The following is a 13,425-nucleotide window of genomic DNA, read 5'->3' as shown; positions in this document are numbered from 1 at the left end:
TGCTGCTATTGCAGGCCCAGCCAGGGCGCATGCACCCTTCCAAACCTGCTCCAACCTGGAAATCTGGCTTCTTGGCAAGACTGGGGATGGTAGAGGTGTTCCTGGCTTTGGGGAGGAGAGCTTCCTATGAGAACACCAGTACCTCTGCCTGAATTAGTAGGTTGCTTTCTCCATGACCCTGGTGTAAATATAAAATGGGGTCACTGTGTCCAGCTAAGGACCCTACCATCTACTAAAAGGGATGAAGTTCATGTTTTTTCCACAGCTCACCTTGATTTTAATACAAATACTTCCATGCGGGTTTCATATATATATATATGTATATATATACTTGTATATGTAAATGTGTATATGCATATGTACACATATACATATATGGATCACTCATACACACACACGTGCGCGCACACGAGTCTACACACACCCCCACACACATACATACATATATGTATATACACATGGTTCCGCAGAATGGAGTCCTGTCACAATTTGGCCTTTCAGGACAGTGAAATTGACAAAGCCGCATCCTAATCCCAATAAATCCCGGGAAATCAGAGTGCTGCTGAAAATGCAATTCCATAAATCCTCTGCTCTTCTTTCCTTTTAAAAAAAAGGTTAACAAAACTTTTGTTTCCAAAGTCGGGAGACTTAATGCCGCCTGATTGCACCTCTGCAAACACGTAAAAAAATTCTTCGGAGGAGATAGAAAATGACAGAATGACCCCGGGGCAGCGTCACTGTTCCAATGTCACCACCTCCACAGCCTGGCCGTCCATGGTCACGGCGTTGTCTGATATCCTTGTGGTCACGGGTGCCATGGCTACCTGAACTGGGCCGTTTCCCTGGGCGAGGCTGGTCACCACCGTCTGGTACATGCTGACTGGGATCTGCACCAGTCCTGGAGAGACAGAAGCGTGACATCTGGATTAGTCATTTACCCTCGGCTGGATGAAAAGGGACAGATTGATCATGAGGGTGGGGCTGCACACGCAAGGAGCAATCAAGTCCAGGGCAATCTCTTGCCGGCCCTCGCCACTCCCTCGGGAAGACGACCCGGGTATTTATCTGCATCATAAAACGGGCAGCGGGGGGTCGGGGTGAGTGAAGTTGGAGAGGTGAAGGGGACCCCTGTAGAGAGATGGTGGCCAAACCCCAAGCAGAATCCAGAACTCTCAGTCCCATCCCAGTGCTCCGTGGACCAGGTCAGTGTCTCAACTGGCTTTCTGGCTTGGCCATTTCAGTTCTCAGAAACTCGAGTCCCAGGTAGCACACGTCCCACTTTACGCACGCAAAGCCACGGTACAGATAAAAAGCCTGGCCCCTGGAGTAGTGAGCTCTACCTTCCTTGGGAAATACCCCTGGCCACGGCTTAAACTCAGAGACTGTTTCAAGTTGAATCTCTTCTGAAGTGGCTGGTGGCCTCAGAGCCAACGCAACTGGGTTCAGTTTCCCAAATATTTTGGTGCTGGGTTATGACTCGGTTATCCCTGAAAATTGGGCAGTTCTGCTTGGGCTCAGAAAATTTTCTTGGTCAACAATGTTCTCTGGCCTGCTCGACCACAACCCTTGAGGTTGGGAAGCCCGATAGTCACCCTCACCAAAGTTCCCGATGGGAAGGTTAGGTCAAAACTTTAACCTGGGTTATTTTCCTACTTTAGGGTGCTCCTTTGAGCAAGTAGAGTCTTCTCTTTCCTTCTCTGATGCTGAGATTTTCCACAAGAATAGCTCCAACAGCTTTCCCCAGTCAAGACTAGGGAAGTCTCCTGCCCTTCCGTATGCCCCCTCACCCCCCACCCCTCCTTCTTCTTTAATAACCTGGCACCTCTAAACAAAGCACATCTCCGGTTAGGGTTCAGACCTAAGCATCTGGTTCATCTGGGAGGACCGCATTTTCTCACCCCGCACCAGGGTGATGTGGAAGCCCTTTAGCCTCAAACGAATGATCCCATCTGGTCCCTGAATCCCACCACTTTTGAAAACCGAACTCAAAAGGCCTTGTGGTTATGGCCCCCAGATTCCCTGGAGGGTGCAGATATCACATCCTGATTCCTGATCTGGATCAATGCCCTCCCAGGACATCCAGGAAGGCCGTTGGTGGGGGACTGGGTCCACTCACTTAACAGCTTTTCAAAGGGAGGAACACTGACAAGAAAGGGAGATTCCTCAGGTTCAACACTCCCCCGTCCCCTCAAATAAACCCCTCAACCCTCCTCGGGCCGCCCCCTCCGCCTCCCCAGAGCCCATTATTCTCAAATGGGCAGGTGAGGTCCCTGCTAACTTAACCGTACCAGTTGCTCTCGTTTTGGGAACTCACTCTCTCTCGCTCCCTCCCCCTGCCCTGCTCCCTCACATCCATTTCGGCCTGGGATTAGACTAAATCGTCTCAGTGTCTCTGCCGTAGCTGCCTTTGGGACAGGGCCACAGCCACTGAAAGGGGGTAGCTCCCGAGGCTGGAGGTTACAGAACCTGTTGCGCATTAAGGCAGAGCTGATCGCCCTTGGAAGAGAGACGATTAAAATGCTGAGGTACAGTAATCAGGTCTGAGACTGTCCCTGGCCGCATCTGCTCAGACCCGGCCCCTGATTAGCCCTAATCTAGATGGCACATGCTAAATCTAAGCTTGGATTTTGGGCCATTTCAATTGCATTAAGTGAGAGGCAGCCTTTCACACACTGACAGACAGACTTCTCTTTAGGTTTTTAGAGCCGGACCCTGCAACTTGACAGGAAGAAAGCTCCCTGGATCAGAGGGTCAGGGAAGATGTCCACAGATTCACTATGGAGACCCGAGTTCAAACTGCTGGGGAGTTGCAGCCTGCCAGTGTACACAGTGTCATTAATAACACACTAAACAGTTCATGACATTAGAGATCCGGGCTCAAAGTAACAGAAGGGAAAAGCTCAGGCTGGAGTGTACTTGCTGATCTATTCAGTTATAACAGTAATTGTGGTACGTGTACACGGGCTTTGGAGTAAGAGGTCATGGGTTCAAATCCTGGCTCTGCCAATTGTCAGCTGGGTGACTTCGGGCAAGTCACTTAACTTCTCTGTGCCTCAGTTACCTCATCTGTAAAATGGGGATTAAGACTGTGAGCCCCCTGTGGGACAACCTGATCACCATGTAACCTCCCCAGCGCTAAGTACAGTGCTTTGCACATAGTAAGCGCTTAATAAATGCCATCATCATCATCATTATTATTCTTACTATTATTGTTAAGCGCTTACTATGTGCCAAACACTGTATTAAGCACCGGGGTAAGATACAAGACAATCAAGTCCTACGTGAGGCTCACAGTCTAAATAGGAGCCTCGCAATGTTGCGGATGAGGGACCTGAGGCATAGAAGTGAAGTGACTTGCTGAAGATCATACAGCAGAGAAGTGGTGGACCTGGGATTAGAACCCTGGTCCTCTGACTCCTAAGGCCTATGCTCTTTCCACTACGCCATCCAACTTGTACTTCCCAAACGCTTAGTACAGTGCTCTGCACACAGTAAGCGCTCAATAAATGATTGAATGAATGAATATTGCTACTCCATACTGCATATTTCCTCTAAGACACATAGCAAGAAGCCTTTGGTCATTCATTCATTCAATCATATTTACAGTGCAGAGCACTGTACTAAGTGCTTGGAAAGTACAATTTGGCAACAAATAGAGACAATCCCTACCCAACAGCGGGCTAACAGTCCTCCTATGCATCCAGTCAGGGTTTTAAAATGTGGCCAAAATGGCAACCTTTTTGCCAAAAAGTGACTCCGGCTCGGTATGCCAGCACATAGTGTTTTTCTTAGACTTACTCCAAACTCCGCTGTACTCTCCCAAGCATTTAGTACAGTGCTCTACACTCAGAAAGCGCTCAATAAATACCAGTGATTGATAATCAGTTGGCCCTGGGAGTACAGTTCCTTTCCGGGACAAATGCCATGACTGGAACGGAATCCTTTTCCCTACAGATCAGACTTGGCCCTTGGTTAACCAGATGCGGTGGGATTTGGGAGGTAGGAAGCCGATGATTCCACCACGGTTTACTAGGAGAAATTCTCCTTCTCACAGACTGGTTTCTCAGAGAGCCTGGAGACTACAGCGGATGGGGATCCAGATAGCTACTGAGGTATGAAAAGCCTCAGGAAAATCAGTAATACAGACGCTCAATTCTCAGTTCTGTCTCTTGTCTCTTTTTCCAAACCGCCCCTTTCCCCACAGTTTTCTAGGAAGTGCAAAGATAGCAAGGAGTCCAACTTTCCATTTTGAGCATGAGAGAAACATGGTGTGAAGCTTTAAGGAAAGATGGGGCAGAGAAGAGAGGTGTTTGGGGTGGGGGGAGAGGAGAGAGAGAGATAAAGAGGAGAAGGAGGAAGAGAGGTGAAATGGGAGAGGAAAAAAAGCAGGAAAGGAAAATTCAAGAGGGGGGAAGGTAGAAGAAGGTAAGAGAAAGCTGGAGTCTATGTCTTTTACTTCTATTATCTTTCCCAAACCCCTAGTACAGTGTCCTTTCCACAGCAAGTGCTCGGCGAACCACCTTGCCCCACTTGCTGCGTGTGGCTATCTCACCCTCCATCCTCCCTCCTCCAGTGCCGCTGCAGCCACTGAGACCATTCTCACTGGGTTGTGACACACCTCCCCTGCCCAGCCCTGCCCAGCCATCCACCGCTGCCACCATCAACAGGCGGGGCTGGCACCGAGGGAGGGTCAGCTGAGCTGGACTCTCACGGATGACATTTCAGCAGCGCCTCTGGCTTGACTGGCCACATAGGCAGGGGAGGGCGATGGGAACTCTGTCGATTCTGGGGCTGCCACCTTGGTTCCACCTCCGGACCCTGTCTGGCAACCAGCTTGATTGCTTCAAGCTCAGAGAAGGGCCAGAACCATCAATAAAACCAAGCTTACTTCAGTGGCACTTTGCTCATCTTTGCTATTATGTTTGATCACGACAAGACTGTGGCAGGTCAGCTAAGAGGAAGCAGATTGTGCTTACAAGACAATGACCCCAACGTGCTATTACTCTTGTTCTTTGAACGTGTATAAGTCTTGCATGAAGATAGGACTCTAGGTCTGCCAAGCTGCAGAAAGACCTCCTTGGCCCCAGAGCCTAGGGGATGAAGCCTGAAAGGACAAAGGCCTTCTAGTTGTCTTAAGCTTGAATCTCTCTTGGATTTCCTTTCCTAAATGTACTTCCTTCCTTGTTTCTTCATCCTACGGAATCTTCATTCAGTCCACATTCCCCCATCCCGAAGAACCTCCAGTGGTTGCCCATCCACCTCCGTTTCAAACAGAAACTCCTTGCTGTTGGTTTTAAAACACTCAATCATCTTGCCCTTTATCTTACCTTGCTGATTTCCTACTTATGTACCCCAACATTTAGTATAGTACTTGACATTTAGTAAGCACTTAACAAATATCACAATCATTATTATTATTGTTATTACAACCCACCACATTCACTTTGCTGCTCTAATGCCAACCTACTCACTGTACCTTGATCTCATCTATCTCCCCACCGACCTCTCGCCCACATCCTGTCTCCGGCCTAGAACTGTTAGGCCTCCTTCATATCCAACAGATCATCACGCTCCCCACCTTCAAAGCCTTATTAAAATCATATATCCAAGAGGCCTCCCCTGACTAAGCCCCTATCTCCCCGACTACCCTCTCCCTTCTGTGTCACCCTTTCACTTGTACCCATTATTCACCCCATCCTCAGGTCCAAGGTACATATGTTCATATTGTAATTTATTTTTATGTCTCTCTCCCCGTCTAGACTGTAAGCTCACTGTGGGCAGGGAACATGTTTACCAACATGAGTTATACTGCACTCTCCCAAGTGCTTCATACAGTGCTTGGCACCCAAGAGCTCAATCAATACAACTGATTGAATCAAGGGTCAGAAGATTTTCTCTCCAAGTTACTGTAAGTATTCAATAGTGAAAAGTTCATCACGGTCCATTAACACATGGTCCATGGTCCATGGTCCATTTCCCCGTTTTTTACGCGGTCAGAGACCAGCATCTCCAACAACCATGAGAATTTTAATGATGCTAACTAGGGTGACTGGTTTATGTGTATTAACTCCCTGTCTTCGTTTCTGTGTTTTACAGTGGGAGGGAAATACCCAAAAGGGGGAGAAAAGGGCTGGGGAGAGGCAGGAGGAAACAAGGATGCTGAGGAGGCCCAGGAGCCTTGGAGGTTGGAAAGGGATCATCCAGTTAAGACTGGAAGGGACCCAAAACAATGGCTACTTGTACTCCTGGTTGTCCTGGCACAGCCTCTGCTGCACAGTCCTGGTTCTCCTGGCCCAATCTCTGTTGAAATTCACACTCAAAAGCAAAGGCAAAGAGGAGGAGAGGAACAAAGAGGGGAGCAGCAGCCCAGGTCAGGAGCACCACAGTACAAACGAAAACCACAATCATCAGGCAAGAATGGTCAAGGTCTTTAGAAGTCCCCCTCAGGACACAGGAAGGTGGGATTTCCCTGTGAGAAATGTGGAGCAAGGGACAGGCAGGCCTCGGCCTGCTGGGGCCCCGCGGGGCGTGAAAGTGGAGGGGAACAAAGTAACTGCAGTGTTGAAGCCTGCCCACCCACCCTCCCACCCGCCAGCCCAACACATTTCCTGCAACTTCTGCATGCTCCCTGAAAGTACTCCCTCACATATAGACCAGGCCCAACCGTAAAATGGCACATTTCTCCACGGTCCTATTTCCCTCAGGGCACCCCTGAACCTAGTAAAAAGGCTGGACCTCTTTTCCCTATTCTCCAAGGTCTTGGCAACCCCTCCTCCCCAAGGCTGGCTTAGTGCCAGAGGCTTCAGACCTGGGGGGCCCCCCTTTCAAGACAAAATGTTCGAAGCAGATAGACTGACAGACAGATACAATGCGTGAACCACCTGTTGAAGGGGCTGGTTGTCTGAAACCATTGCCAGCTCTGTTTGGAGGCCCATCTGTACTGGGGGAGAGCTACTGGATCTTCTCTGAATCCCTCAGCCCAGCCAACCGGGGCTAGAGGCCTGCTGGAGGTTGCTGTCCTTTCTCTGCACTCTCACTGTAACTTCAGCGAGGGGCTGAGCTCCTGCTCCTGCTTTGTCTATTTGAGCTGGGGAGGTCCAAAGCCAAGGAAGGCGGGCTTCCCGGGAGAGCTCTTGACCTTGGACGGCCTCACCCGGTCCGGGAGCAGGCTGAGCGGAATGACCTAAGGGGCTGAGTCCAGGCAAACCTTAAGGGCTTATAAAGGGCTTAGAGTCTGCAGAAAGACACATTAAATCCCGGGAGAACTAACTCATCCCATCAGCCTTCCCCATGTGAAAAGACAGAGTTCATGACCCTAGCCCAACTGTTTCCTCAAACTGAGGTTGCAGGGAAATTCAGGAGTTCGGGTGATCTCCAGACAGCTGTTTGGTGCAGGCAAAGCTAAACTGCCCATCTTCCCTTTCCTCCCCTGGGAGATCTTCCAAGCAAACTTGGAAGGAGTGGTGTGACGTTTGGTGGGTAAGGGACCTTTTAGGGGTGACCTCTGCCCTCAGTAGAAACTCAAACCCAGAATCCAGGCCCTTCAAACAAGTGCAGAGAAGAGGCACAGATAGTAGATGTGGGGATCAATCAACCAGAGTCAATCGTATTTATCGAGTGCTACTGTGGGGGAACACTCTTCCCCCACACACTCTGAGCTCACCACCCTAGTGCCATTTAAAACCAGCCCTGGTGTGGGGATGTGGAAAGCCACATGCACAAGGGGGTGGAAAGTGGGATAGTGATTAATTCTGGGTCTCCCTTTCATGGATACCTGCTTGGATGGAATTTACTTCCCAGCTCCCACAAGATGTTAGGAGATGGGGCCTTTCCTCACCCCATTTTTCTGGAACATTAAGGTAGACCAATCACAGGATTTCTTCTCATGTCCATGTTCAAAACTGGTGGCTTTTCAGTGATCGCTAAATGCCTGGAAGTTTCCTTTGAAGGCTGGGAGGCCCAGAACTCTCTGTGCTGAGTCAACCCCTCCTAAGAAGCTTTTCCCACTGCTGTTGAGAGGATGTGCTGCTTTAGGACCTGCCAATTCATCCCAGTAGATGCCAAGCACATGGATGGGGCCACTGAAATGCCCTGAATAACAAAGCCAGAGGTAGGTTTATGCACAGAAAAGGACTGTTTCCTTGGGGCAGAGGTCTCACCACAGTTAGGATCATCACCACCGGTATCTACTGAGGGGTTACTGTGTGCACAGCACTGTACTAAGAGCTTGGGAGAGTACAATACAATCGAGTTGGTAGACATAATCCCTGCCCAGAATGAGTTTACCAGTCTAGAGGATTGTAAAACTGTTAGGATTAACTCCTTCATTGAAAGCGGTGCCCAGGTCCAGAAGTTAAATCCTGGAAAACTTCCCTTCACCACATCCCATCTGCCCTCTCCTCCCCTCTTGGAAATAAGTCCCTTTTCCCTCTAGGTTCACACAAGTCCAGGTGAGTCTCTCTAAGGAGGCTGCCCATGATTAGTGTGGATGGCTGAGGAACGACATAAAATTACCAAAAGGCACCCACTTCCTAAGTTTGTGGAAAGCTTTTCATACATGAAGCCAGCCACTGCTCACCATCTCCCTTGAGGACAGATAAGGGGAAGAGGCTTAAACAGCAGCCCAAGGGATTTAGATTAGATATATATAGGGAAGAATGTCCTGACAAGGGCTGTTAAAAAAACGAAATACATTACCAAAGGACGGGGGTGCAATTGCCTTCTCTGGAGCCCTTTAACAAGAGCTGATTTTCTTCTGACTTTGATATTTTTGGCATGATCTTGCCTGAAGGCAAAGGGGTAGACTCCAGGTCCTTTCTCCCTCTCTAAAGTATAATCTTCCTGGCAACATCCAACACGACCAGTCCTCATTACCCAATTGGGTGGCTCCCGGGCAATCACCAGAGAGATCAGCTTGCTCTCTAAGAGTTTTGAATCAGGTTGGGAACATGGATTCCTAAGGTTTAGGGTCTCGGCAGGAACCCCCCGACACTCTTGCCGGTCAAGATGACAAACAACCGTCTCCTCAGACTGTAAGTCTACATTTCCTGTACACTGCCTCTTCCCGCTGTCACACCCCTTAGTGAGAAAGGAAGCTAAGACCAAAAACAAGGGAGTCAGTTGTGGTGTTACTTTCAACTGTCAGGAGCCTTTGTGAGCCCAAGGAGGAGAGGGAGCATTGCAAATTGGTGTCCTATCTTCAGGGAACAAAGACATGGCCTTACACAATTTCAGTGTGATTCATTCATTCATTCATTCAATCGTTTTTATTGAGCGCTTACGGTGTGCAGAGCATTGTACTAAGCACTTGGGAAGTACAAGTTGCCAACATATAGAGACGGTCCCTACCCAACAACGGGCTCACAGTCTAGAAGGGAAGTGATGAAAAAAGTGAACAGAGTGGAAGTTTTGGGAATCAAAAAGTCCTGTCCTGGAAATATAAGGTTAGTCTATTTACATGACCTTAAGCGTGTTTCCAGAGTTCCTCCTGTATTTTTGAGCATGTTGAAGAAATAAAACCAATACTTCTCCAGAGTTATTTATTCCACCTGTTCTGCGTAGTACTATCACCACATCCAAGATAGATGGACTGAAATTCTACTGTTCGCCTCACCCAAGATGAGAATAGTGGAAGGGGTGGGGGTGAGGGAAGAGACGGCCACCGGGCCACCGATCTCTCGCAGTCTGAGAGGTGAGACGCACCATCCGCCACCTGTGAAGTATCCCCAGTGGGGCCTTGCAGCCTCGGGCAGGTGCTGCCCTGCTGACCAGCTGCTTGCCCCTCCCCCTGCCTCCCCTCACAAGAATCAACTCACCTGTGGCATTCTCGGGCAGACTCCACTTGCAACCTGCACAGTCTGCTGCCAAGAAGCCTGACAATGAAATGGAAGTTTAAAAAGCGCTAAACAAGGTGGGGAAACCCCTGGAGCGTTGAAGTGACAGCCTGAGACAGGAGCGGGGAAGCCGGGCGCTCTGGATCACTTGGGAGAGGTGACCGGCGGAGGCCAAGCCCCTCAGGGCGGTGCCCAACCTGACAACCTTGTATCTACCCTAACGCTTAGGACAGTGCTTGACACACAGTAAAGCTTAACAAATACCATAAAAAAATGGGTAAAAGCCTCCTTCAGAACCAGCAAACGGAGGGCTGGCAAATCCCAGGTCTGCTCTGGACGCCAGAACGTCAAGCGTGGCCCTGCGTTATAAAATACACTCATGCCAGAAGGGCAAAGCGAGAGTTTGTGGAAGTGCCTTGGAAGAAAGGCACGGTGTAAATCAGAGGCATTATTTTTTTTCTCATTATTATCTTTTCTTACCACCTCTCTCTGGGAATGACCAAACTCTCATAGCCGTTATCCCTTAATACAGTATAACGCTATGTGGGACCGAAAAGATCTCCACTGCTTGGTGGGGAAACGGATGAGAGTTCCTACCCGCTACAGTGTGTTTGTGAAGGTACTGGGGGTGGAAATCAAGACCTCCCGCTTCCTAAATAAGTGCTCTTCTCTCAGGAGCATGCCTTCTTCTGAGGCCCACGTAAACAAACTCATATTTGATATCGGTTCCCTGAATCTCAGAGACGTAAACAATTTGGCTATTGTAGTTTCTTTCGCTGAGAAAGGGAAACCCCAGCGAAGAGCAAGGCTGTTGTAGCACAAGTTAGGCTGAGGAGCCTGCGAGGCAGGGCAGAGAAGGTTAGGGCCAAGGGGCAAGGCAGGCTAGTGGGAATTTGGGATGCTCCTAAAAGCTCAAGGTTGCCACCCTCATTGGAGCTCTTTAAGACCCTTGGGGCTATGTTGGGGGAGGGGAACCAGGGAATGGGTTTATTGCTGAAGGAATAATCAATTGAACTCTCTTTTCTCTTCCACAAGAGTCACCAAAATGAGGCTCATCAGAGAGGCCCAGACCCTTAAGCCTTTCAGCGGTTCCAGTGGGCTCCCTCCTAAGTCATACATGTATATGAACACCAGAACACACATGGCTTAATACTATGAAAGCTGCCATTGTTCGGTTGGAAATCTGAGCTGTAACCAGATACCTTTTGCGTTCATCTAAAATATGTCTCCCCAGCATTTCACGTGCTCATTCTACTAGGGAGATATTTCCACTAACATCCAGGACTTCATTAGGACTAACAAGTCAGTCAGTTATTTCCTTTACTTCTTTTTGGGGACCAAAAATCTGAAAAAGTGACTAGAGGGAGACTATGTAAGAGTCGGGCTGGCCTTCCTTTGGAGCAGCAACAACATTTGCTAGTGAATAAAAGAAGTGTATGGCTGGGCTTATTCAGAGCAGTGACTGGGATACCACTCTCCCAAACATATCTGATCACGTATTTTTGGAGGTAAAGCTGTGAACAGACTTTGGGTTTTTCTACTTATTCTCCTTCAATGACCTCCAGATTCATTTTGTCTCATTTGCCATCCAAAAGATGATTTTTCAACCCCATCCAGCAAGCTCCGCTAAGGCTCTGAAAATCTCTGAGGTGGAGTCGTCCTATGGAAATTTTCTTTTTCAATGAGCGGGCAACTCTGCCAGGAAAATCAAACAGAATACGGAATTCAGCTTGTCTCTTTTAGAGTTTTCTGAGCTCTGTATGGCCAACAGAAGTAGAAAAGAGGCTTTTGTCCTGAGCAGATGTGGAGTGGGAGGCACCTGGAAAGCAGACCTGTTGAATGAAGCAGGTGCCACTTAGACATTCACTTTACTGACTCCAACTCTAACCACATTTTCATTTGATATCCTGCTCCAGCAGGGGGGACAGCATCACACAAAAAAGAAGAGTGTTGGTCCCTTTCAGCTAACTGTTCTCTGCCAGACTGCTGCTATTTTTCTCTGCACATTTGCTTTTTATTTAAAAAAAAAAAGGCTTGGGAGTAAATTACACTGTAAGTGCAGTAACTTATAAGTGACTAGGCCAATAACATTGCTGGCTGAGATGAAAGCTATTAGGGTTAATAACAGTGCACTGACATGCCTTCAAAAACCCTAATGGAAGCATAAACAAAAAGAGAAAAGTCCCTCATACAGACAATTATATACCCAGAAGCTCAAAACAAACACAACGATCGTTTTGACTCTTGGGCATATTTGGCTCCTATGCATTAATTAATTCACTCATTCAGATGGTTAGTGAAGGCCTGCTGGGTGCGTATCACAGTTTTAGGCACCTTCAGGACAGAAAGATGACTTTCACCCAACTCACCAAATCATTCCACTATGGCTGAGAATCGGCTGAAGAACTAACGGCACTCTCCACCCCCCGCCCCCTTGATCACTCAGGCTAAATACTGTCTTTGGCTCTACTGTGTGTGTGTACATTTCTGTCTCTTCAGTGCCAAGAAGCTGAATGTGGTTTCCAATCCCAAACCCTAAAAACAATGGATGGGCAGGATTTTAGCTGGCAACTCTGAGGAAGGAGGAGCTAAAGGAAGAACCTGGCTCAGTGAAAGCTGGGGATGATAGCTGGCGCATTCCTAACCAACAGAATGGATATCAAAGAGAACAGCATGGCCTAGTGGAAAAAGCACAGGCCTGGGAATCAGAAGGCCTGGTTTCTAATCCCGGCTCTGCCCCATGTCTGCTGTGTGACCTTGGGTAAGTCACTTCACTGTGCCTCAGCTACCTCATTGGGAAAATGGGGGTTGAAGCTGTGAGACCCATGTAGGACAACTTGATTATCTTGTATGTACCCCAGGACTTAGTTCAGTGCCTGGCACACAGTAAGTGCTTAACAAATACCATTAAAAAAAAACAAAACAAAATGAAAAATACTCATCACATGGTTCTTCCAAGCTTCTGTTGCGCCTTTCAGAGATTGAACTCCAGGCAGGATGGACCATAGAAAAGGCCTACTTCACGTTCTCCTGAATCTGCTCACATCTTCACATCGTTGTGGAGGTTTTGCTGCTAGTTCTTTTTTACATTATGATCCATCACAGGCCTTAAAGATGTTAGTTTCAACTGGTGCAGAGAGGGTTACCTCACGTATGCCACCTGATTGACAGTTGAAGCCCAGTTCAAGCGCTGTAAGACCCCCACCACCTGCAGAAACTGTCTGTGTTCTGGGGACTAACTTGAGGCCTCTATGGCCCTGGCAGGGCTGACAGACGGGGCCAGTGTCAGTCTGGTAACTGCTGACATCACTGTTCTTGGGGAAGGCTCAGGAAAGGACCTGGTTCCGCCTGCCACATTGCCTTGGTGCCTGTAGTTGGATTTCCTCTGGACAGATCTAGCCCACCACCCCAGATAATACCTTTCTACACGATAATACCTTTCCAAAAGCCTCCTTCTCCAGGCAGGCATGACTGGGCCGATAAGGATTCTCTCGCTTTTGCCTAGGCCTTGCTAAGGATTGACCCGCAGGCACCTTTGGCGGAGACACATTCACTTCAGAAAGGAAAAGCACCAAATAGAAAGCATCTCAGC

At 48.5% G+C, this 13,425-nt stretch overlaps 1 protein-coding gene across 1 annotated transcript in view; it reads right to left on the bottom strand.

The window, feature by feature from the left end:
- Positions 1-410: 410 nt before the first annotated feature.
- NRF1 (nuclear respiratory factor 1) overlaps positions 411-13,425 on the bottom strand; it is an 87,186-nt gene continuing 74,171 nt past the window's right edge. Inside the window, exon 12 of the mRNA XM_038752522.1 lies at positions 411-898. Within this exon, the coding sequence (XP_038608450.1) occupies positions 735-898 (164 nt within the window). The 3' untranslated portion in view covers positions 411-734. The remainder of the gene's footprint in view (positions 899-13,425) is intronic.

This window comes from Tachyglossus aculeatus, chromosome 10, assembly GCF_015852505.1.
Source record: "Tachyglossus aculeatus isolate mTacAcu1 chromosome 10, mTacAcu1.pri, whole genome shotgun sequence".
NCBI lineage: Eukaryota > Metazoa > Chordata > Mammalia > Monotremata > Tachyglossidae > Tachyglossus > Tachyglossus aculeatus.
This window is presented reverse-complemented; position numbering and strand designations above follow the sequence as displayed.